This window comes from Terrapene carolina, unplaced genomic scaffold, assembly GCF_002925995.2.
Source record: "Terrapene carolina triunguis isolate 2854851 unplaced genomic scaffold, T_m_triunguis-2.0 Scaffold189, whole genome shotgun sequence".
Taxonomy (NCBI): domain Eukaryota; kingdom Metazoa; phylum Chordata; order Testudines; family Emydidae; genus Terrapene; species Terrapene triunguis.
The window spans coordinates 15,968,604-15,994,128 of NW_020664540.1; the positions used below are offsets into that span (position 1 = coordinate 15,968,604).

The 25,525-nt window shown below is 43.4% G+C and overlaps 2 protein-coding genes across 2 annotated transcripts in view; one reads left to right on the forward strand and one right to left on the reverse strand.

The window, feature by feature from the left end:
* Window positions 1-6,397: 6,397 nt before the first annotated feature.
* DNAAF2 (dynein axonemal assembly factor 2) lies at window positions 6,398-23,361 on the forward strand. Its single transcript, XM_024224419.3, has 3 exons — window positions 6,398-8,185; window positions 15,683-15,829; window positions 20,873-23,361. Exons 1-3 carry the CDS (start codon window positions 6,401-6,403, stop codon window positions 21,440-21,442), a joined length of 2,502 nt encoding a protein of 833 aa, XP_024080187.2. The 5' UTR covers window positions 6,398-6,400; the 3' UTR covers window positions 21,443-23,361.
* A 977-nt stretch (window positions 23,362-24,338) lies between these two features.
* The window catches only part of MGAT2 (mannosyl (alpha-1,6-)-glycoprotein beta-1,2-N-acetylglucosaminyltransferase), a 1,747-nt gene continuing 560 nt past the window's right edge, over window positions 24,339-25,525 (reverse strand). Inside the window, exon 2 of the mRNA XM_026654193.2 lies at window positions 24,339-25,524. Coding sequence (XP_026509978.1) covers window positions 24,402-25,524 — 1,123 coding nt within the window. The 3' untranslated portion in view covers window positions 24,339-24,401. The remainder of the gene's footprint in view (window position 25,525) is intronic.

Below are 25,525 nucleotides of genomic sequence, written 5' to 3' on the forward strand. Positions count from 1 at the left end.
ACAGCACAGTATTACTGAAAAATGGCTGACTTTCCTTTTTACCATATAATTACAAAATAAATCGATTGGAATATAAATATTGTATTTACATTTCAGTGTGATACTTAAGCCTGTTTTTCCCTTATGAGTCTTGTCTGAAGCCAAAGCCCCACCGCCCGGGGCTGAACCATGTAACTTAGCTTTGTGGCGTCCCCTATGGTGTGGCAGGCAACTGCCCTGCTTGCCATCCCCTAATGCCGGCCTTGCAACTCCCCCAAACCCATCCTGTGACCCCCTGGGGGCTGCAACCCCCCATGTTGAGAAACACTCATCTAGCTGAGTTGAGTACCCCCGAAAGACCTCTGAGTACCCCCAGAGGTACACATATCCCTGGTTGAGAACCACTGTCTTAGCATATTCCCTTTAATAAATCCTCCCTATATCCTAGTAAAGAGGAGAGGCAGAAACAGTCAAACGAAAGAGTCCCATTCAATTACATCACATGAATGCAGACAACTAAATACTGACACATTTTATATGTGCTTGTATACAAATGCTAGAAGTCTAAATGCTGAGATGGGTGAACTTAAGTGTTTGGTACTAAAGGAGGATGTTCATACAACAGGCATCACAGAAACTCAGTGGAACACACTTATACAGGGTACAAAAGACAAAGAAATGACAGAGTAGGTTGCGTTGGTGGGTAAGTGGCACAGTATGTGAAAGAAGGCATAGTCACATATAGTAAAAATCTTAGATGAATCAAACGGTACCATAGAATCTCTATGGACAGAAGTTCCCTGCTTGAAGAGCAAGAGTATAGTAGTAGGAATACATTACCAACCACATGACCAGGATGGTGACAGTGACTGTGAAATGCTCAGGGAGAGTAGAGGCTACAAAAACGTACCTCGGGATGGGATGCAGAGATAAAATGTCTGGACACCATTAAGGACTGCTTCTTGGAGCAGCTAATCCTGGAACCCACAAGAGGAGAGGCAATTCTTGATTTAGTCCTAAGTGGAGCACAGGATCTGGCCCAAGAGGTGAATATAGCTGAATCACTCAGTAATAGCAACTATAATGTAATTACATTTAACATCCTTGTAGGGGGGGAAATACCAAAGAAACCCACCACTGTAGCATTTAGCTTCAAAAAGGCGAATTACCAAAAAATGAGAGCTAGTTAAATGGAAATTAAAAGAAATAGTCACAGGAGTGACGTGTTAAATAGTTTCCATGAAACTTGCAGGCAACACCAAAACAGAGGCTTGGGCCAGGACTACACTACTGCTTAAACTGATCTAACTAACGTTGCCTAGGAAAAGACACCCTCTCCTGTGCAATGCACGTTACAGCAACCCAAGTGCTGTCCACACTGGTACTATGTCGGCGGAAGACACTCTCCCACCGACACAGCTTCTGCCTCTCACGGAGGTGAAGTAATTATGCTGATGGAAGAGTGCTCTCCTGTTGGCATAGACAGTCTTCACCAGAACCAGTGCAGCTGCGCCAATGTAGCGTTTCTAGTGTAGAATTGCCCTCGGACTGAATGTATACCTCAAATTAAAAAAACCAAACGAGTCAGTAAGAGGGCCAAAAAAAATGCCATAGCTAGACCACATAAAGAGGCAGACAGAGACAAAAATGCATCCTTTAAAAATTGGAAGTCAAATCCTACTGAGGAGAATAGAAAGGAGCCCAAACTCTAGCAAGTCAAGTGTAAAGGTAATATGATGGAGGCCAAAAAAGAATTGGAAGCGAGCAAAAAAATTCTAAGTACATGAGAAGCAGGAAGCCTGCCCATCAGTGGGGCATCTGGATGATCAAGGTGCCAAAGAAGTACTCAACCAAGACAAGGCTGTTGCCAAGAAGCTAAATGAATTATTTGCACTGGTCTTTACTGCGGAGGATGTGAGGGAGATTCCCACACATGAACTTTTTTTTTTTTAGGTTACAAATCTGAGGACATGTCCCAGATTGAGGATATTTTGGAACAAATGGATAATTTAAACAGTAATAAGTAACCAGGACCAGATGGTATTCACCTGAGTTCTGAAGGAACTCAAATATGAAACTGCAGAACTACTAACGGTATGTAACTGTTTGTTTAAATCAGCCTCAGTACCAGATGACTGGAGGATGGCTAATGTCACGTGACACCGTTTTTAAGAAAAAGCTCCAGAGGCGATCTTGGCAATTACAGGCTGGTAAGCCTAACTGCTGTACCAGGCAAAGTGGTTCACACAATAGTAAAGAACAGAAGTATCAGACCCAAAGATGGATACGATATGTTGGGGAAGGATCAACATGGCTTTTGTAAAGGGAACTCATGCCTCACCAATCTATTAGAATTCTTTGAGAGTGTCAACAACCATGTGGACAAGAGTGAAGCAGTTGATATAGGTGCTTGGACCTTCAGAAAGCCTTTGACAAAGTTCTACACCAAAGGCTCTTAAGCAAAGTAAGCAGTCATGGGATAAGAGAGACGGTTCTCTCTTGGATCAATAACTGGCTGAAAGATAGGAAGCGAAGGATAGGAATGGTCAGTTTTCATAATGGAATGTGGTAAACAATGGGATCCCTCAAATCTGTACTGGGACCTGTTACATTAAACATATTAATAAATTATCTGGACAAAGAGGTAAACAGTAAGGTGGCAAGTCTGCAGTTGATAAAAAATTACTCAAGATACTCAAGTCCAAAGCTAACTAAAGAGTTACATAGGGATCTCATACAACTGGGTGGCTGGGCGGCAAAAAGACATGAAATTCAATGTTGATACATGGAAAGTAATACACATAGGATGTTTTTCAAACTATACATACAAAATGATAGGTTCTAAATTAGCTGTTACCACTCAAGGAAGGGATCTTGGAATCATTGTGGCTAGTTCTCTGAAAACATCCACCCAATGTGCAGTGGCAGTCAAAAAAAAACTAGCACCATGTTAGGAACCATTAGGAAAGGGATAGATAGCAAATATCATAATTGCACTATATAAATCCAAGATCCACCCACATCTTGATTACTACATGCAGTTCTGGTCTACTTCTCCCAAAAAGATATATCAGAATTGGAAAAGATACAGAGAAAGGCAAAAAAAATGATTTAGGGGTATGGAACAGCTTCCACAGGAGGAGAGATTAAAAAGCATGGGACTGTTCAGTTTAGAAAAGATAAGAGGGATATAACAGAAGTCTATAAAATGATGAATGATGTTGAGAAAGTAAATAGGGAAGTATTATATATCTCTTTACAGAACACAAGAACCAGGGTACAATGAAATTAGGCTGCAAGTTTAAAACAAACATAAGGAATACATGCAATGCATAATCAACCTGTGGAACTTGTTGCCATGGAATGTTGTGAAAGCCAGAAGTATAACTGGGTTTAAAAAAGACTTGGATTAAGGATAGGTCCATCAATGACTATTAGCCAAGATAGTCAAAGGTAGCAATCCTATACTCTGGGGCCTGGTCTACACTAACCCCCGAATTCGAACTAAGGTACGCAACTTCAGCTACGTGAATAACGTAGCTGAAGTTCGAAGTACCTTAGTTCGAACTTACCTCGGTCCAGACGCGGCAGGCAGGCTCCCCCGTCGACTCCGCGGTACTCCTCTTGCCGAGCAGGAGTACCGCAGTCGACGGCGAGCACTTCCGGGTTCGACTTATCGCGTCCAGACAAGACGCGATAAGTCGAATCCAGAAGTTCGATTGCTTGCCACCGAACTAGCGGCTGGGTATAGACGTACCCTGGGTGTCCCTAAATGTGTGACAGCTGTACACTGGGACTGGACAACAGAGGGTTGATCACTCGATAAATTGCCCTATTCTGTTCCTTCCCTCTGAATCATTTGGCACTGGCCACTGGCAGAAGGCAGGATACTGGGTTAGATGGATCATTGATCTGGCCCAGTATAGCCCTTCTTATGTTGCTCAACATATAAAAAAGAAATTAACCCTATAATTATTAAAGCTAGACCCAAGTTTCAAGTTGGAGGCTAAAAATAAAAAAGTTATAAATAACTTACATGAAGTAACAAGGTTGTTTCCAGTAGAAAGCTGGGCAGTAATCAATCTGCTTAATGTACTGTGGATACCTGAAGTTTGTGCATCATGAGAAAAACCTTCCATGTCTGAGAGGTGCTTCTTTCTAAGTCTCAGTCACTTTAACAAGCTATTTTCACTCAAAATTTCCCTTCCAATGGGAAACAACTTTTTAAAAAATCATTTGAAGAAATGTTTCTTAAAAAAGGCTAGACTTTTCTCCTCCTCTTTGTGTAAACCTGAATAGCTCTTACCCACAGTGGTTTTTAACCTTGTTACTTATTTAACCATATTATTTTAAAGAGCCTCAGTGGGATACTTCACACCTTAACTGAAAGCTTTGACCTTTAAAAAAAAAAAAACAGAAATTTAAAGAGACTCTGAAGGTTAACATGACACAGGGGCTTTAAGCTAGATGTCTCTGCAGGAGCTGGGGGAGAATGTATTGCTACCTTCAGAAATTCTTTGCTATCCTGGGAGAGATTTCCAGCTGGTGGTAAGATGACCGCTACAGGCTGGGAACCGACTGGCTAAGCAGCAGTTCTGCAGAAAAGAACTAGGGCAGTGGTTCCCAAACTTTAACAATCTGTGAACCCCTTTCACTAAAATGTTGTGTCTCGCGAACCCCCTCTTAAAAATGAATGTTTCCAGGAATTTTCTCCTTTACCTGAGTTTAAATTATAAAAGCAGTGATCTTGGAAATATAAAATTTGTTTTTATGACATGCTTATTACACACTATTTATTATTAATTATTATTTATCATTACAGTATTTTTACTACATTATGAAAATGGCAACACTCTTCCAAGATCTCACTTTCATAGCTTGTATCACTTTGAATAAGCCTGTTATAAGACAAGGCTCCTATGTTTCATCAAGGATGTGAAACAGCATGAAGGTTTTTAAGAAGCCAACTCAGAGTTCTCCTACACAAGCATTCAGGTCTTGAGCAGTCCAGGCAAACAAGGCACGTTACAACAAAGCTTAAACTTGTTCTTCATAATAATTTTAAAAACAATACAAGCTGCCTATTTACTTTTAAAAACAGCAAAAAATATCTACCTCCCTTTCCATTTCTTATCAGGAGTCTTGAAGTTTAAATCTCCTCAGTGTGATAGATATGCTTGCTTTGATCTGCTTAGCTCTGGGAAGTCCAGGGGCTCCAGGCTGCTGGCCCCATGCTGCCCCGGGTTTCTAGGGACAGCTCTGTCCGCCATTAGGGAATTTTTTCCCGAGAACCCCCTGTAACATTTCGCGAACCCCCAGGGGTTCATGAACCCCAGTTTGGGAACCACTGAACTAGGGGATTAGAAGCTGGATATGAGTCAGCAGTGTGCCCTTGTTGCCAAGAAGGCTAACAGCATATTGGGCTGCATTAGTAGGAGCATTGCCAGCAGATCGAGGGAAGTGATTATTCCCCTCTATTCGGCATGGGGAGGCCACACCTGAATATTGCGTCCTGTTTTGAGGCCCCCACTACAGAAAGGATGTGGCCAAATTGGAGAGAGTCCAGCGGAGGGCAATGAAAATGATCAGGGGGCTGGGGCACATGATTTACGAGGGGAGGCTGAGGGAACTGGGCTTGTTTAGTCTCCAGAAGAGAAGAATGAGGGGGGATTTGATAGCTGCTTTCAACTACCTGAAGGGTGGTTCCAAAGCGGATAGAGCTCAGCTGTTCTCAGTGGTGGCAGATGACAGAACAAGGAGTAATGGTCTCAAGTTGCGGTGGGGGAGATATAGCTTGGATATTAGGAAAAACTTTTTCACTAGGAGGGTGGTGAAGCACTGGAATGGGTTGCCCAGGGAGGTGGTGGAATCTCCATCCTTACAGGTTTTTAAGGCCCAGCTTGACAAAGCCCTGGCTGGGATGATTTAGCTGGGGATTGGTCCTGCTTTGAGCAGGGGGTTGGACTAGATACCTCCTGAGGTCCCTTCCAACCCTGATATTCGATGAAGTCATTCAGGAGGTCTTTAACTGATACAACCAGGGCCCCAGCTGCTCTTGGATAGGAAGGTGAGGGCCACACCGGTCAGCCAATGAATGAGTCCTGCAGCCGCACTGAGACGGGGGGCACCGAAGCAGCAAGATAAAGTTAGGAGGCATCTTCCCCCCTAACCAATGCCCTGGCTGCACCTCTGCCTGGCTGGGGGGAAGGTGGCCTGTGCCAGCCAGCTGCGGGCCTGCTGAGGGGGGAGAGGGAAATAGGGGCGCCCCACGGTCTCAGGGTGGACTAGAACCCGGGCACCCGCCTGGCGCCAGGGCGCCCCCTAGAGGCGGGAGCAGGCAGAGCGGAGGGGCCGCCATTTTGTTTGACGCTGTTTCCACGGCGACCAACCAGCGAGGGTCCGGCCCGGGTGAGCGGCGGCGATGGCGGCCGCGGGGCGCTCGGGCCTGGAGGAGCTGCAGCTCACGGCCGAGGAGGTGGAGCGGCTGAAGGGCGCCTTCCGCGACGAGCGGTTCCGGGCGCTGCTGGCGGAGTACGCGGCGGAGCTGGCCGACCCGGAGCAGCGGCGGCGCTACGAGGAGGAGGTGACGGCGCTGGAGCGGGAGCGCGGGGTGGCGGTGCGCTTCGTGCACCCGGCGCCGGGCTACGTGCTGCGGACCAGCCAGGGGGGCGCCCAGCGCTGCTACCTCAACGTCTGCAGCAACCCGCTGCTGGGCCGGCCCCAGGCCCGCGCCGAGCCCCGCGGCCACCGCTGGGCCCTGCCCTACAGCCTGGCCCCCGGCCGCGAGGAGCTGGGCCGCGCCGGCCGCCGGCGCCTGGTCTACGACGTGGTCTTCCACCCGGAGACGCTGCGCCTGGCCGCCCGCAGCGCCCGCTTCAGGCGCATGGTGAGCGACACGGCGCTGGAGGCGGTGCAGAGCCGCTTCGGGGTGCAGCTGGACCGGGCCAACGCCGTCCCGCTGCGGGGCCCCGCCTACAAGGGGGTCCCGCAGGCCTCCGTCATCCGCACTCCGCTGCCAGGGGGCGCCCCGCCGCCGGCCGAGGAGCCCGACTCCCCGCTGCCCCCCTTCCCTTCCCCCTACTCCTACCCCGCGGGCCCCGGGAGCAGCGCCCAGCGCCAGCCGGCCCCCGCCGCGCCGCCCGGCCCCCAGGGGGGGGAAGGGGCTCGGCCCCCGTCCCCCACCGCGCCCCGCTGGAGCCTGCGGCACCGCTCGTACGTGGACCTGCAGGACTATCGCTGCTGCCGGGACTCGGCGCCCAGCCCGGTGCCCCGGGAGCTGGTGGTGACCATCGAGCTGCCGCTGCTGAGCTCCGCCGGCCAGGCCGCCTTGGAGATCCGGGGGCGGGAGCTGCGCCTGGACTCGCAGCGGCCCGCCTACCGCCTCCGCCTCCGCCTGCCCTACGCGGTGGATGAGAACCGCGGGCAGGCCACCTTCAACAAGGCCAAGCGGCAGCTGCTGGTCACGCTGCCCGTCCTGCCCCCGCCCGGCCCGAGCCTCGCGGCCCCAGCAGAGCCCAGCGGAGTGAGCCCAGAGGCGCCCCAAGTCGGCCCGCCTTCCCCAGTAGGCCTTGGTACGGGCCAGGAGCAGCCAGAAGAGGCTGGCCCTGCAGCCGGGGAGGAGGAGCTCGGGCGGCCTCCAACTGAGCAAGCGTGTGCGCCGGGCGGTAGCGGCCGGGCCCCCAGCAGCCTGACTCCTCCCGTGAGAGCGGTGTGCCCCGGCAGCATGGATCTTACCTCGTGCACCACCAGCAGCGAGGCGGGTCCTCCCCTGGCACCCAGGAACGGCACACATCTTCCCACCTGTCCCAGCACCAGCCTGCGCCCTGCCGTGCCCACCGAGTGCCTGAGCTGCAGCGGCCACCCAGACCTTCCTGCGGCCCCCAGCATCTTGGCCGCTCCGGTTTGTCCCCCCTTCCAGTGCACCCAAGACGAAGAATCTCTGACCCTGCTCTTGCAGGTGCCAGACATCCAGCCAGAGAGTTTGAAGGGGGAAGTCGGCACAAATCACTATAGACTCGGTTTCTGTTCCAAGGATGCTGCTTCCTACTCCTTCCTCTTACAGTTTCCTCTTGAAAACAAGCTGACCCCCCCAGAGACTGGTATTAATGTCTCCCCCAACAACGCTGTAATAGGACTAGCCAAATCTCCTGAGAGTGCTGGACTTTGGGGGAAGATGTACTTCGGCTTAAACAGCAAGGCTCTGCAGGTAATTACTTTTAAAATGACACATCCAATATATAATGCTTCTGAAATAATCTTAAATTTAGATGTGCTTTGTGGAAGGTCATAACTTGATCTAGTTTTTAACTATCCCCTGAGCCAATCATCTTTTTTAATGGAATATAAAGCTTTTCACTTCTAGGCCACTAGTTCAGGTTTAAACCAGGTGGATAGTGCCTCCAAGTCCATTACCATCTGACAGCTGTTCAGTGGCCTATGTAAAATGAACCACTACATTTGATGGCCCTATTCTGATTCACGGTGGGCAGATGTCTACATGGCTTGAATGAGGTGGAGTGAAAACTACTCTTGTTCTCAGAGGTGGTCCCTCTAACTAAGACCTTGTCTACACTGGGGGGGATCGATCTAAGTTACGTGACTTCAGCTACGTGAATAATGTAGCTGAAGTTGATGTACTTAGATCTACTTATCATGGTGTTGTCTTTACTGTGGTAAGTCGACTGCTGGCGCTTCCCCGTCGACTCTGCCTGCTCCTCTCGCTCCAGTGAAGTACTGGAGTCAACTGGAGATTGCTCAGCGGTCAATTTATCACGTCTTCATTAGATGCAATAAATCGACCCCTGATGGATCGATTGCTCTGGAGGTAAGTGTAGACATGCCCAAAGGGTGAATCTTTTGACCGGTGTACCTGAAAAAGCGAAGAGAAGTTTGCAGCAGAGACTCCACAACCAGGAACGGAAAACTGAGCTAGAGGAGCGAGATCCAGGAAAGGCAACCCGGGATGCCTGAAGGCACCTTCCAAAATCCAAGGAATGCTCAAAGTGAGAGAGAGAGAGAGAGAGCTGCATACACATTTAGGATTTTTCAATAGCTCTGCATATCCCTAGTGCTGAGTAAAGTGAAGGTGGGTAGGCAGAACTGTGTGAGGGAAGCTTGGTCTAACATACCTGTTTTGTGGTTAAATGATTGGCTTTAATCTCTAGGGCTGTCAAGCTATCATCTTCCACAAGCACTAAATTTACATGAAAAGTAGTGTATGTATGTGCACACACATACAATTATTTTGAAATGAAAGTGTGTGAATACAGTATACACCAGTGGCTCTCAGAGGTCTTCCAGGGGGTACATCAACTCATCTAGATATTTGCCTAGTTTTACAACAGGCTACATAAAAAGCCCTAGTGAAATCAGTACAAACTAAAATTTCATACGGACAGTAACTTGTTTATACTGTCCTATATGCTATACACTGAAATGTAAGTACAATATTTATATTCAAATTGATTTATTTTATAATTGTATAGTAAAAATAAGAAAGTAAGCAATTTTTCAGTAATAGGGTACCGTGACACTTTTCTATTTTTATGTCTGATTTTGTAAGCAAGTAGTTTTTAAGTGAGGTGAAACGTGGGGGTACTCAAGACAAATCAGACTCCTCAAAGGGGTACAGTAGTCTGGAAAGGTTGAGTCTCACTGATATACACAACCAATTACAAGATAGCTATATACTGCTATAACTATAGAAAGAAGACTGCTAAAACAAGCAGATTAACATAAAGAGCAGCTTTAAATTTTAAAAAGCCATTGATTGCCATCTTGAATTAGAGCTCCTGTAATGTCATGTGAGCAATCTAGATGTGATTCCTCACTTAATTTTTTCCTTATTCTCTGGGCCATGGACATTCCACATGACTTTTTCTCAGTAGTCATCTAGAAATGTCTATCTCCAACATATGAAATACTCAAAACTGTTTTTCTTCAATAGTGAAGATCATTTACAGGGATTTCCATGATAAAGAACTGGACTTCCCTGCACATGGAGCACTTAAAACAAACTTTCCATGTATAAGGACCCAAGAAAATGGAATCCTGGACTAATTCTTCAATTCTGGAATTTTGGGTTCAACTTCACTATGTTCTAGAACCATGAAATCCTTTACAACTTGGAACACACATTGTGAGATGCCCATTTTGTAAAGCTGACTGGTATCTTCAGTATATTCACTGGGCTGAGGGCCTGGAGTATGGAAAATTTCTTTCCAAAATCTGAGGATTGCAAAATATTGTATGACCCTTTCAGGGATTCTGGTACTTTTTTAATTTTTGTTTTTTTTTTTTACTCAGTTAGTATATAAAGGGACAAGTTTTTGAAACTTGACTTCTAATTTTGCATGCCTACATGAAAGCCACTTTATATCACTGTGGGAGAAGTTGCTGGTGAAAGGAATGGGTGAGAGAGGGTATTGTGGGGCGGGAGTGAGATTAAAAATATTCCCACACAGGGCTCTGATTTAAGGTACTGTCCCTCAAGGCCTCTCCAAAATCCCCGCCCAGGCTGTTTGCCTAGATTTACCCAACAGCAGATCCAGATCTCTCCCACTGTTACTTATATTCCAGTCTACATCTCCTGTGTTCACACTGTATTACATTCTCCAGAATGTTGTGGTCCTAGGCTGAACCAGGAACAGGGCTATAGGTAAATCCTGACTCCCCTCTTAAAGGGCTAGCTTGCCTCTTGACATTCAGCCTATAAAATGAAATACTTAATTCTTAACAGAAATAGAAAGCAGGTTTTGATCTTGTTGGGTGAATCAAGAATATATTCTGCCTTCAATAATCTATTTTGTAACAGTAGTTTAAACTATATTCAGAAATGGGAAGCAGATTCAGAGAGGCAGTTAATTTAGGCAGATCAACCACCTGCAGCTTTTGGGGCAAAAGTGCCTTATTTTGTTTAATTAGAGAAATGTTGGTTAAAGTACTAACTGAAATGTATTTAACTTCCTCCAGGTTAAGTATAAGAAACATCAGGTATTCCTCAGAGTGCTGGGGAGGCTATGCTCATAGGGATATATACTTTTATCATTGGTGGTTGTGCTCTAAAATCATCATCTTTGGGGGAAAAGTTACTGAATACTTAAAATCCTAAAGCCTGACCTCCCTTTAGATATTGGCATTAGGTTTATTCCATAACATACTAGGAATAAGATTATATAGGGAATTGTGCTCCCTCTTTCTTTTGTGGTCTGTATATAGTATCACCTGTAAATGGAATAATCCCCTTACTCTTAAATCTTTGATTGGGCCCAATGTTTATGGGATGTAATGGTGCTGGAAAAATATTTAACTTTTTCCAAAGATACTTTTTTCATTACTACACTATCTGGTACTCTTTCATCACTGAAGGACACAATCCTCTGTACCAAAAGCCCAAGGTCAAACAAACTTGATTATGATGTGTGTTGGGACTTTAACACTAATGTCCTCTTTATGACTGTTCTTATTTAAGATTATAATTTACCATACTGGGAAGTGAATTAAACTTTGGCCTGTGGACTGGTTACAGAGAATGGTAATACACCCCATTTTCTCAGTAATGTTAGACATGCTGTGTTAGTTCATGGTTAGATCATATAGTAGATAATTACAAGTTTTATTGTTTGTGAGAAGTTAATTAAGGCATATGTCTGAAAGAACATTGTGCAGGGATAGGAGAGCTCTCTTGGACCCTTGCATCAACATTGACACGCCTGTGGAGTACATTTTACATCTGTGTGCAACCAAGTATACCAGAAGGATTGTGGATTGACTGTTATCCTACACAGCTGGACCTCCTCGTGAATTGACAGTCTAAGTGTATATCTACACTTAGAGTTTTTGCGCTGTAAGTTTCACCGGTGATAGGGAACCGGTGAAAATAAAGTGCTGCTTTGTGTACTCGTTCAATTCCTCAGGCATCAGAGAGTGTTTACATTAGCAGCACTTCCATCGTGGATGAGAGCAGCGCTGTAGGGCAGCTATCCCACAGTGCAGCTCTCTCGATAGGTCTTGTGGGAAGGGGGGGGTGAGAGGAAGGCATTCTGGGTCCCTGCTCAGTGCCCCAGGCTGCCCTGCTTCATGTCCCAGCAGCCCTATTATTTTCTTGTTTCTTTCATGGCATTTTTTTTAAACCCTCTTGCTATCTGGCTGCTTTCCCCGCCACATCTACAAACAAAGGGAAAGGGAGCTTCAAACTTCCCGGGGCTTGCAGGGGGAGGGGCAGACGTCCGTTGTCAGAGCAGCGAAGATGCTGGCCAGAGTGGTCGCTTTTGGAACTGTGGGATATCTTCTGGAGGCCAAAAAGTGTTTACACTGCTAGAACGCGTCTTCACTTTCACAGCAGCGCAAAAAGAACAGCGGTAAGAACTGTATGTCTCTCGTGAAGGTGATTTTCTTTTTGCAGTGGAACTTTTGAGTTTCACCGCAAAAAGTCATTAACAAGTGTAGACGCTCCCATGGTTTTAGTGCAAAAAAAGGACTTTTTACGCTTTAAATGGTAAGTGTAGACATACCCTTAGATAAAGCAAGCATTTTTTCCTTGCTCCTCATATGCTTATATTAGTTTTGTAAGAGTTGGACATGTGAAATTTATAGTCTTACCTAACTGCATATATTAATACTTCCTTGCTATAATGCTGTAAGTCTGACTGGCCCCTTTGTAATAAAGTAATCGATTCTGTATATAATACTGTAACAGCTGTATTCTACCTAGTATTATCGTAAGCACATGTGTAGATATGTACTTCAGAAATGTCGTACTTTCTAACATCTAAACTCCTATCCTCTTTTTTGGTGATAAGGCACATTGTAGGGAAAATCCTATTTTGTTAAAGGTAAATGTCTTCCACAGTTGTCTGTCACAGAGGTGTTGACAAGAGAGGCCATGGAACTTTTTATATAGTCTGTCATTTAAATGTTTTTAAAGGGACCCTCAAGGCTGACAATCCCTAAAAATAGCCAATCTCACAATCTCTTTAAAAATACCATTTTAATACAAAAATTTCTTCTGACACTTAAAATTATCAACCTTTCCAAAATCAGGGCTGCATTATGGATACAAGTGTGGTAATCCACTATATATGAACCCAGAAGGCTGTGTTCTGAAGTGCAGGGTTCATGTATATTTAAAGCCCTTTCCAACTTCCAAGAACAAAGCTGTCCATGAGAGCTGAGGGGCTGGCACAGTGCACCCACAAAATCTGCTTCCCTACAAACCAAAACAAAGCTAGTGGATCTTACTGTTTTTATTTATGAAAGTAGTGGTAGCCTGTCTTCAGTGCTGGACAAAACTTTTCCTATTATTTCAGATCAATTTTGAATGTGACTACAAGTCTTCCTTGAAAATTTTGTCTTTGTCTATATAGTTGTTTGCAGTTTTTGTAGAGTACTAACTTTCCTGTCTAAAAAAGAGTTAATATACTGTGATTAGGACTAGGTTACTTATTACAAGAGGATGCCAGAAACTAAGACTTTCAAGATTACTCCTGTGGATGTTTTATTTTGGGGTCGATTAATTCTGTACTGAAGATTTTGAGACACTTAGCAAATTTTTGGCAGGTCAGGAAGGAAAAAAAGAGAACAGAACAAATTCATTGCTTAGTTTTGAACTAATCTCTTCCCTAAACTACATTACAAATAATAATAGGTTTCCATCTCATATAAAGCAAACTGAATAACCTTTAATTGTTAGGTGCATTATGGGACTGGACTAGATGACCTTTCGAGATCCCTTCCAGTCCTATGATTCAGTGTTCAGCTTGTATGTGATCAAGAGGAGGCTTCAACAGAAACCGTAGATGTCTACAGTTTGTTCCTCAGCAAGAACAATCAACAGAGCAAACTCTACAGATGGCAGATGCAGTACAAGATGACAAGGACTCAAGGATTCCAGACAGCCAGTCATTGTAACTAACGGGCAACCAAATGACCAAGTTGTTATGCAGCCAGGTCATGTAATTAGAAAATCAGTACCATTCAGAGACACTTAACAGACAAAGACAGCGTGATAGCATAAATACTGTAAACGATAGGAATGTAGAACTTACAGGGGGAGATGTAACAGAATGCTAAAGTTTATTATATTCTGCCACTAGGTGGCACTGTGTGAAATACCATCTTTAAGCTAACCTCAGTCATCGCAGGCAAAGCATTAAAGGATCTTATCACACTAGATGTGTTCGTCTCGCTGAGAAGCAAGTCCATGTCTGGTACAGGAGCATGACAGGGATATCAATGGCTAAGCCTTTTCTACAAAATGTAATCACCATTACTACTAGTGGATGCTGCTAGTGTAAATAAGGCCTCTACTGTATTCTCTTCATGAATAACCGCTCTGCACCCTCCCTATCTGTCCTGCTGTATGTGTACATTTCTTGGATTGTAAACTTTGGGCAGAAAATGGGTTTAATTCTATACTGTGTAAATTGGCAGTATAAACATGATCTCCAAAGTTTCATTTAATATTATATGACTATGGAACTGTTTCATGCTCCCAATTATAGCTTCTTTTAGAGATCAAAATTATATCTTTGAGAGCCCAGACACAGTTGGATGAGAGAGCTGGAAATATTCAAAATTGCCTCATTGCATCTATCATCAACAGGACTTCCTTGGTGGCTGGACTTTTCTGGTATTCTAGCTCTTATTAGGTTGATGAGATGAGGGAGTAAAAAGGAATGAGGGATTTAAATGTGTGTATATTAAAACAATCCGAGTAATTGAGAATCCCGGAAAAAGGGGTTTAATCTTTTTCCAACTATTTTACATAATGGAATAATTTATTGTTAAATAGAAAAAGAAGCAGATGAATAAATCTATAAAGTATTATTGTCTTTATTAAACAACAAGATATTCCTGGTTGTATTTTTGGACCATTAATATCCACAGCTGGTTTGAGTCATAAGACGAGTAGCAACATGCTTCACAGTGCACCTGAATCACATATGAATAGCCCTAAAAATATATCCTGGAGTATCTTATTTAACTGTAAACTGCATTTCATTTCATTCCATTCCACTTGTATTTACTCATACCTGAATGAAGCTCTAAAGAGACAAGTTTGTTACACAGATCTGAAATGGATATTGTCATATATATATTTCATATTCTCCACTCTAGAAGGCCTAATCTTGAAATCTGATGACTAAAATGAGCTGTACTTATAAACAAATCAGATGTTTAAAGAACGAGGGTACTTGTGGCACCTTAGAGACTAGCAAATTTATTTGGGCATAAGCTTTTGTGAGCTAAAACCCACTTATCGTATGGTAATTAAACAAACCCACAGATCCAGAACTTTTTTAAATCGAATATCAAAAGAGAAGGGAGGGCAATTGAAACAATTTTTTCATTGTAATCGTTCCTCAAATGGAAACTGAAAACAAACACATTACATGTAGAAAACATGCCTCCCTTTAAACCATTGCCTTTTGTGTGAGGCAGACCCGTATTTTGTACAGAAATCATTTAAACCATTTTCTTCATGTTCATCTCTCACTACTTCTGAATGTCTTGTTGAGAATTTATTAAACCAGAGATTTCAACAGATATTGTTTTCACAAGCAGTGTGGGTGTCTCAGCTGCATATTCAGAATCAGAATTTTATATGTATCTATATATTTAGTGGGTTGCTGGGTACAAAAACACTGACACATAATGTGAAAAGAACATGTAAACACGTAACTTCATTTTTTTTTGCCTTTAGGAAAGGTTGTTTGTTAGTGAAGAAAATGTTGATGAATTTCTGGACAATGTCTTGTGCCCTTCATTCCTCAAACAGACAACACTGGAAAGCCAACCATTAATTGAAGTACTTGATGTAACTGAGGTCAAAAGTCAAATCAGATTAAAGGTAAGGATCTGCTTGGCAATAGTACATGGCACTTCTATAGTTTAACAAGAATAGTGTGTGAAACCTCCCTCAAATGGAGTCATTCCTGCTTTGTTTGGATACTGTTGAAAATCATGTATAGGAAGTGATGTTTGCAAGTGTAAATATCCGTTTTTGGAAAGGCCGATTTACTTTAAACACCATTCAAATTAAATTAAATGGTGAAGTGGAACTATGTACAGTTCTGGCTTAGCAGCAGTTTTATTGGGATGACGAGACAACACAATGTATCACTATGTATAAATACCTATATAATAAATCCCTTCTTCATATTAAAACAAAAATATCACTGATTTATAGTCACTGATTTATATCTCAGTAGTGTTCAGGGGATACAGAGACCCAGAAAGTGCTTCCAGGTCACAGCCACTTAGCTGTGCTGGAGTCTGCACTCTCCAGACAAACCAGGGGTAGGGACTTCACTGGAATAGAACCGGTCTGAGGCTTCTCTACACTGCAGAGTTTTGGTGGCAAAACAGCAGAAGTGTACACACAGCAATGCCACTTTTGGTGACAAAACTCTTCCATTTTTTGGTGACAAAATAAAACCACCTCGATGAGACACACAGGGCTTTTTGCACAAAAGTTTTGTTGACAAAGTGCCAGTGTCGATGCTGCCATTCATTATGTCGACATAACTGGCCTCCCCCAGTATCACACAATGCCTGCTATGACCGCTCTGCTCGCTGTTTTGAACTTGGCTGCCCTGCAGGCATGCGCCCCTCCCTTTTCAAAACTCCAGGAAGCTTTGATAGTCCTCATCCCGGAGAGCTCACCCAGCTGCTGAGGAGGCTGCTTCCAGTAGCTGAGGAGGCTGTGGGCAAACTCAAGGGAATTGCAGAACTGCAGGTAGGCAGAGTAGGCTGCTGCTGTGGGGGAGCGAGAGAAACTGCTGTGGATTGGTTGCTCAGGCTGCTGTCTGAATTTAAAGAGACAGCATGCCGGCACACCCTCCCCCAACACACACACACTTCCCCAACACACTCTCTCTCTCACACATGTATATGTACTCCTCTCACACACTTCCCAAACACACACAGTGTTTGTCTCTCTCTTCCCCCCCCCCCACAACAAACACACATACTCCCTGTCACTCACTCTCCTCCTCTCCCCCCACATACACTTCAATCTACTAGGATGCCCACAGAACAATGGGATTGAGAAACCTGCATCATGTGACACTGTACTTACCCCATGAGGCATTGAAAACCCTTCCCAAAGCACCATGTGACCAGTTGCACAGTGGGATAGCTACCTGTTGATGCAAGAGCTGCTAGTGTGGATGGGCTCTGCCAACACAAGGCGCATAGTGTGGATATGCAACGGTGGTTAATTAAAGTGCTCTAATTCAAGCGGCATAAATTTTGTTGACAAAACTCTGCAGAGTAGACAAGGCCTGGCTCTCCAACCCTTCTTTAAGGATGTGCTCAATATGAATAAGTGAAGAGTCCATGTCCCTCCATATACACAATTTTGAGTAAAGTTTTGGAGCCCTGTGGATGTAGTGTACAGTACTCCAATGGTTGTCAACCAATATCTAGATGAGTTGATGTACCCCCTGGCCTGGGGGTACACAAAGGTCTTCCAGGGGTACATCAACTCATTTAGATATTTGCCTAGTTTTACAACAGTCTACATAAAAAGGGCTAGTGAAGTCAGTACAAAGTAAAATTTCATACAATGACTTGTTTATACTTCTCTATATGCTATACACTGAAATGTACGTACAATATTTATATTCCAATTTATTTATTTTATAATTATATGGCAAAAATGAGAAAGTAAGCAATTGTTCAGTACTAGTGTGCTGTGACACTTTTGTATTTTTATGTCTGATTTTGTAAGCAAGTAGTTTTTTAAGTGAGGTGAAACTTTGGGGTACTCAAGATAAATCAGACTCCTGAAAGGTGTAGAGTAGTCTGGAAAGGTTGAGAGCCACTGGCATACTCCATTGGTTCAGGTACCTCTGAATTAAAATCTTTCATGCTTATGGATGCAGCTCAAGACAGAATCCCCAAAAGGCCTAAAATTTGTACTTTGGAATGTGGGGGGTCACAGACAGGGGAGGCTTAGGGAGAGGACAGAAAACTCGTTGTTTTTGGGATTGTAATGAGGCTGGACTATGCTGAGATGGGCAGGGAGAGGTCATAGCGAAGAGGAGCAGTGGGAGTGTCAGGAAGGTAGAGGGTACCTTGGAAAGTTTGTCTGGATAACAATCTCAACTTTTTCTATTTATTTGACCTGAGCTAAACCTTTGAATCTTGTGAGTTTTCCCTGTGAGTTAGGGCATACTTGTGAGAGTACAGGGTTCTTTTCTACACAAGAGCAATATGACTAGAGGATTAACATGGGACTAGGAGGCAGGACTTTATGAATTCTAATCTCACCACTGCCATTCATGTGGTGTCAACTAACCGACTCTCCTCCCTCCATTTTCCCATTAGTTCAAAGGACATCTAATGCAGCCTACCTCTGAGGGGTACCGTAAGCTTAAGCATTATCTCCATTTTATCAAACACAAAACTGAGGCACATAGGATAAGTAACTTGCCAGAAGTCCAACAAAAAATACATGGCAGTGTCAGGCAACTCTCTTTGCTCCTAGTCTCCTGCCTTAACCAGAAAACTATCCTTTCTGCCCCCTTCATTGTCTAAATACACAGAGGTACAGCCACACTTAAACCAAAAAAAATTAATTACATCTTAACCCTTTACAATAACTGAACAAGTGTGGAAAAAGCTCTCTGCTTTTTCAGTTTAACTTTGTCCATAGTAACTTTCACTGTTTCCCATCTCTAGTGAACATTTCCTCTCATTTGTATGACATTTTCAGAGTAATAGAGAGCACAACATTTTTAAGATAGTTTTACCATCACATTTTCCTACCAAAGCTGATGGGGATTTGGGCAGGCATAGCACCTGAAACTTCTTAACGCTTTTTGAAACACATTACATTTCAAGTTGACAGGGTCTATTTGGGTTCCACGTACAACTGTATGTTGCAGCTCTAGCCAACATTTAAATGCTAATCCAAAAAACAAAGTTCAGAAGTGGAATTTGGACTTTGATACTAAAGTAGCTGAGTAAAGAACTTACTTCAGGGCTAGTTGCTCCACTGTTATTTTTCAGTTGATTATGGTTAAACTATCCATTAGACTGAGAATTTTTTCAAATATCACTTTGCATCACACTGTGGTGTTACCTCATTTGCATTTACATATTTTTGCATCGTTCCAAATTAGCTATGTTAAATATTTTGTCCCTCACTTTTGTAATTTAGTCAATATTTAGCCACAGTTTAAGATGCATGTTTTGTGCAGATCTCAAAATAAGATATAGCCTTTTGCACATTTAGTTTTGTTTGTACCTAACAATAGATGCTCCACAGTGGTGCAGTGGGCCTAAATTCTGTGGCAAGGCTCCCTGATTAATGATATTGAATTATGCGGTGCCTTGACATTTGTGACAGCTTCAAGTAATGTCAATAATAAGGTGTTAGTTAAATAAATAATCACTGCAGTAATCCCTTAACCTGCTATTAATTTCAACAATTTGGTTTTATATTTTTTCAGTTTTATGCCACCCTTAGTTTTCAGCGTGCTGCAGTGTTGTGAAGTTCCTATATATCACTGCATTTCTAGTCTATGAGTGCATTGTAGAAGTCTTTGGAGGAAAGGTGGAGATTTTGGACACTGAATAAACCAGGGGTTCTCAAACTGTACTGCGACCCCCTTCTGACAACACAAATGACTACATGACCCCAGGAGGGGGGACCAAAGCCTGAACCCATCCAAACCCCACTGCTGCAGGCAGGGGGGCCAAAGCCCAAGCCTGAGCCCTGCCATTGTGGGAGGTGGGGGCGGAGCGCAAAGCCTGAGCCCCACCACACCAGGCAGGGGGGCCAAAGCCCAAGGGCTACAGGCCCATGCGAGGGGCCTGTAACCTGAGCCCCACCACCCAGGGCTGAAGCCCTCGGGCCAGGCTTCAGCCCCAGCAAATCTAACGCCAGCGCTGGCGACCCCATTAAAATGGGGTCCCGACCCAGTTTGAGAACCACTGGGATAAACAGATTTGGCTTTTGGCACCGAGGAAATGAGGGAGAGAGGGAAGGTAGTTTGGGGTGTTGATACCCAAGAGGTGGGTGATGCTTTCGTCACTGGTAAGGGAATGAATCTTCTCTTACTTTCTTGTTGACAGGGTGACAGTAACTCATTTGGGGTGTGGGGAGTAGACTAGAGAAGGTTTGGCAGGGTAACGAATCTTGAAATTGCTAGTTCCCGGAGCTAGGCAGCTGCCTTTGACAACATTGAGCCACTCCACTGCAGCCAGACACACCCTATTTACTAACAATGGAATCACATTATGTAAAAGCTTCTGCTGAAATAACCAACAGCAAAAAAGTGAATGTTGATCTATGATATTCAGTCATCCGGGTTCAGAGTGCTCACCTTAGTGAGATGAACAAGAACAGTTCTCTGACATTGTTTTATGCACACTCAAGACGACAACACTGCATTAGTTAAACTTTCCACATGTGACAGGGACATAGTTTTCACAACCCTACAGGCTAGGAACATTTCCTCAAATGAAAGTTTATATTCTGGGGCCAATTTTGCAGCCATGGATTTGTGGAAAATGCAAGGCTGTGTGCATAACCCAACTGTGATCATTTGCTCTTTCTTCCACTATTAACTGTTGTACATCATTACCAATTGGCAGCTGTCCAGCAACTCTTTCCACAGCAGAGTAAAACCTTATGGTGGGAAACAATCTGTAATACACTCCCACATGCATTTTGATTACAGTATTGGGAAACCCTCAGCACAGGTCTGATTTAGCTTTCTGAAAGCGCAGACTAACACAGATTGTAGATCTCATAGAAATAAATGCATTCTGAGTTATTTAGTGTCTAGGCCTCCCGTTGATAGCATTTTTGTGTGTTCAGTCAACATTAAGTGTTAGAGTATCAAAGTACAATTAATTACCTGGTTTTTTCCCTCAACAGTCACAGGAGGTTAAACATTGTGAACTTGGTGAAAAAGAACAAACAGTTAACAATTCAGGAAGAGATCAAGTTGAAAAAGAGAATAGAAACTACTTCAAAACAAATATAGAAGCTAACCATATTGCAGCTGCCACCGTTGGAGAACATGGTACGGAAACAGACATGACTTCTGGATCTTTTACAACTGATAAAAAAGTAGTAGTAGTAGATTGTAGTTCAGGCCATTGTTTGCAGCTTGAACCTATTGACACTAGTTTAGCAATTTCTGGGAAATCTCAGATAAATGAACCACAGTTAGAACTTGCTTTCACAACAGGCAAAAATGCCACGTCCTCAGACTGTGAAAAGCAAGAATTACTTCATTTGGAAGAGCAGGCAAAAATAAGAAGGGATGAAGAGGTCATGTCTTCAGCGCCAGCAGAAGAGAACCAACATAATTTGAACTGTAGACCAGTTTCTCCAATTATAAAGGAAATTAATATGCAAGATGGAAGTGTGCAAATTGTTAGAGATCACACAACGCACTGTGCATTAATTTTTCAAAATTCTTTGTTATATGAGTTGGATTAAGTTATGTCAGGATTTTAATTATAATGGTCAGTTTATCCTCTGCAGTTCAGGCTTCTGGTTTTTTGGGCATTTAAATCATTGCATGGAAAGCAGAAATCTGAACCTGAGTCTGACAGCTTCAATAAGAGGAAGCGATTTAATTGTTTTGTTTAAATCAACTTTTGTTAATTTTGATTTTTTACAAGTTTTAAACTTTCTTTAAAATAAAAGTATTTTCAAAAGAAATGTTCAATTGAGTAGAAATTAAAACATATAAACAGCAACAGTAGATTACTTTCCCTTCAAGAACCTGGACTTGGATCTTGATTAGTTGGGTAATCTCTCTAATATATTGAAGTTTTTATATGTTTGTGTATGTACTGTGTTTTTGTAATGCTTCTCTCCAGATTTGCTATCTTTGTTCAACCTAATGACAAACAATACCCATCATTTGAAGTAAATATTTGCCAATACTCATTTTGTGGATTGTAGGGTTAGACTGCTAGTGATTTTTGGCCAATAGAATTTTTCATTCCATGGAGAAGCCCACTTTTTAATTAGTCTCCTTAAAATAAATGTTTATACTGCTATCTTATCCTACTACTTTCCTTCAGATATATAGTATCCAAATACACCAATGCAACCATGTTTAATTAATTTGTTTCTTTGTTATCCAGTGTATTAAAACCTGCATTTCCCAACATCTCTGCATTTATTCATGTATAATCTTCTTCTAATATGGAGTCAATTTATCTAAATTATTCCTACCACTCAAAATAAGTTTCCTGGGGTTTAAATATGCTGCCTGTTGGGATTGCATGGCAGTGGAAAGCAACAATAAGCAAGCACATTTCTAAGCTTTGATATTAAACTTTCAGATCCCTTTTCTGTCACTCCCCCCTCTCCCCCCCAAAAAAAGTTCCTTTATAAACTGTTGTGCATGCTGAAGAAAATGTACTTCTGAACGAACTTAGGTTAAATTAATTTACAGTTCAAATCTCCCATAAAATTAGGTTGCTTACATAGCTGTGCCAACCACAAGTACTTCTTGGGGCTGCATATACTTAACAGAGCAAGTACTGAATTTTATTGCTTGTGACCACTCTAAAATGTATATACTGTGTTGGTTCCAGGATATTAGAGACACAAGGTGGATAAGGTCATTTTTATTGGACCAGCTTCCTGTTGGTGAGAGAGTTACACTGAGCTTTTCTTCAAGTCAAATCTGAAGAAGAGCTCTGCATAAGCAGGAAAGCGTCTCTCTCACCAACAGGAAGTTGGTTCAGTAAAAGATACTGCCTCACCCACCTTCCCTAACTCTAAAATTTGACAGTTAAATTACCCAGGAGAACAATCTGTTTTGGCACACATTCTGTTTTTTAAAAAGTAATAAACATCCACATATTGAGATGGCTTCATAACAGTTGTGTTTCCTCTCCAGTGAATACATTTAAGCAATTTATTCACATCCCATAAAGGAGGAGAGAAAATTAAGAATAGTTTAGTTGAAAGTTATGTTTTATCTATCAGCACACAAGTTAAGCAGTTTCATTGAGCAATAATTATTTTTAGACAAGAACAAAAGGCCACTGACCCTCTTATCGTAATACAAGTGCAGTAGAGTTTTCTTCAGCCTTAATGTAACAAATTTATCCAATCACTTTTTTCTTTTATGAATGTCTAAGTCATCTAGCTACATGAAAGTACTTTTAGAGTAATTCCTGTCACCCAATTTTTTCAAGCTTGGTATGTGTTTGATATGGTTTATGGGGACTAGCTGATGTTTAGAGAGTGACTGCATTCCAGCTGTCACGTACATTCCCCCTCTGTACTTTGTCTAAGTCGTTCAGTGAAATCTGTTTTGAGGCTATTCCACAAAACTTCTTTAACTCGTATTGATAAGTTTGTTATACTTCAATGGTAAGTGACATTTAAAAAAAGCATCACTACAGTTAGAATAGACAAATATTTCACTGTAACAAATGGCATTGTTTTGTATTGTTTCTGGCTTTCCGTTCCAGTTCAACATGTTTTTATTAAACAGTATGTTTGTTCTTTTTATATGGCTGACTAATTTGAAGGCTAAGTGTTGTGATTACTTTCTTCCAAAGGAGGTAATAGTGTGTTTCTCTGTTTTAACTCAATTACTGATTTTTTTAATGAAGTTAGATGTACACTCTTTGAATGGGTAATGACATTTGGTGTGTTTTTAAACCCTCTTTGCATTAGAAAAAAACTGAATTTTGTCATAGCAAGAAAGATTTAAACTAAACTAATAGTTTTGCAGAATCAAGGACTTTCATGGTATTACAAATGTGAATTTTATTTTGGCAGAACTAAAAAAAAGTATATTTCTACATTAAACTGAGCAATGATTTGTCCCTTTTCATATAATCAAATACATAGCAAATAAGAGAATGCTCTTGCAGATATGCACCAAATCTCAAGCAAGCCTAATACAATAGTACAAGCTTGTGGAATGCTGAATGATTTTACTTTAATGTCACTGAATTTAAACAATGAGAACGTTATTTAAAACAGTACAGGGCTGCTGGACTGAGAACTGACTAGAGTTCAGTCAAGCTTATTCCATTCCACCCTTACTCTTCTCAGTACTTGGAATATCAGGGATTTGCTCATTTCAAAATGTATTTTGCATGGAGTTTAAGAGATTCTGCAAGTGAAAAGCCCTCTAATGTAACAGATAAGAGATGCATTTTAATGTTGTTTATCCTTGTCAGTAAGCACAGCATAATGGCCACTTTCTGCATCTGGGCTTAAATTTTGTTTTCCATCTGATCTCAGCAATAGAACCTGTCCCATTTAAAAAATTTAACTGAGAAACATGAAAGATTACTAGTTTTGGACACCTTTTACAAGAATGTTTATTCATCTTAAAGCAGAAACCAATCCAGAAACCCTTTTGTCCATAAGACAGTATGGAATAATTCAAAAGAGAGGCTAGTTGAGAGTTTGATTTTCACTGCAGTCTGCGATAACTTTTACAGAGTTCATGGTCTCTAATATCTCCCCACCCTCCGTTTTTCACGTGAGGAGAGAGAGGTGCCATGGAGTACCTTTTACTGACACTCATTGTTTCAGGAAACAGGTACTGTTGGTTGCTGCTTAAGAGCGAGTCGATTTTGGCACTCTGGGTGGATGGTCTGCAGGATTTCTTGTGGTGCATGCCACAGTCCCCTGTATGAAAAACCCTGGGGATTTCGGGTACTAGCACTTTCCAGAATTTTGGAAGACAAGAGATAGTCAAATGCTGCAGCGTCCAGTCCCAGTTGTAGTCGTCATATGTGCAGAAGGCATCTGTGCACTCGATCAGTTGCTGGTACGTGTCTCTGCTGAAGGCCATGCCCATGTTGTGCTCGGTGGACTTCCACGTCTTCATTTCCACCTTGTCGGCTTTGCCGGAGAAGCCACCCCGCACGACGTTGTAGCTGCCAAGGGAGAGGACCTGGCACTCCGGGCACTCCTGCTGCTTCAGCGCCCAAAGCTGCTTGAGGACGTGGTAGAAGTCAGGGGCCAGGTAGTGATCCTCCTCCAGGAAGAGCACCAGCCCCGTGTGCTCCCGCAGCGCCCGCAGCCGCTCCCACACGAAGTGCAGCTTCCACCACCAGTGGTGCTTGGTCTGGGAGAACCTGGCCTCGCGGTAGTGGCCGAAGGAGTCCGGGTACTCGGCGTTGCTGCAGCCCAGGCGCAGCGCCGCCTGCCTGTCGAGGTCGCGCGGGCAGTCGCGGGGGTCGTGGCCGGGGAACTCGCGGGGGTAGAGCTGGGTGCTGAAGGGGAAGAAGATCTGCAGCACCTGGCAGAACTCCACCTGCGCCGCCAGCCGGTTCAGCTCCTCCGACCACAGGTCGTGGCTCAGCACCAGCAGCGCGTGCTCCACGCCCGGGGCCCGGCGCAGCGAGTCCAGCAGCAGCCGCAGGTGCTCGGCCCGCTCGTGCACCTGCACCACCAGCACCAGCTCGCCGGGCGGGCGGCGCGGGAAGCGGGCCAGGTTGCGCACGGGCTGGTCGAAGTTCAGCTGGTAGAAGAGCGAGCGGTAGCTCAGCGTCCGGTTGGCCGGCTCGGCCTGGGCCGGCGGCGGCGGCG

Coding starts and splice junctions, on each gene's coding strand:
- DNAAF2 (XM_024224419.3), top strand. CDS start 6,401: ATGGCGGCCGCGGGGCGCTCGGGCCTGGAGGAGCTGCAGCTCACGGCC. Junction 8,186..15,682: donor TAAACAGCAAGGCTCTGCAG/GTAATTACTTTT, acceptor TTTTGCCTTTAG/GAAAGGTTGTTTGTTAGTGA. Junction 15,830..20,872: donor AAAGTCAAATCAGATTAAAG/GTAAGGATCTGC, acceptor TTCCCTCAACAG/TCACAGGAGGTTAAACATTG.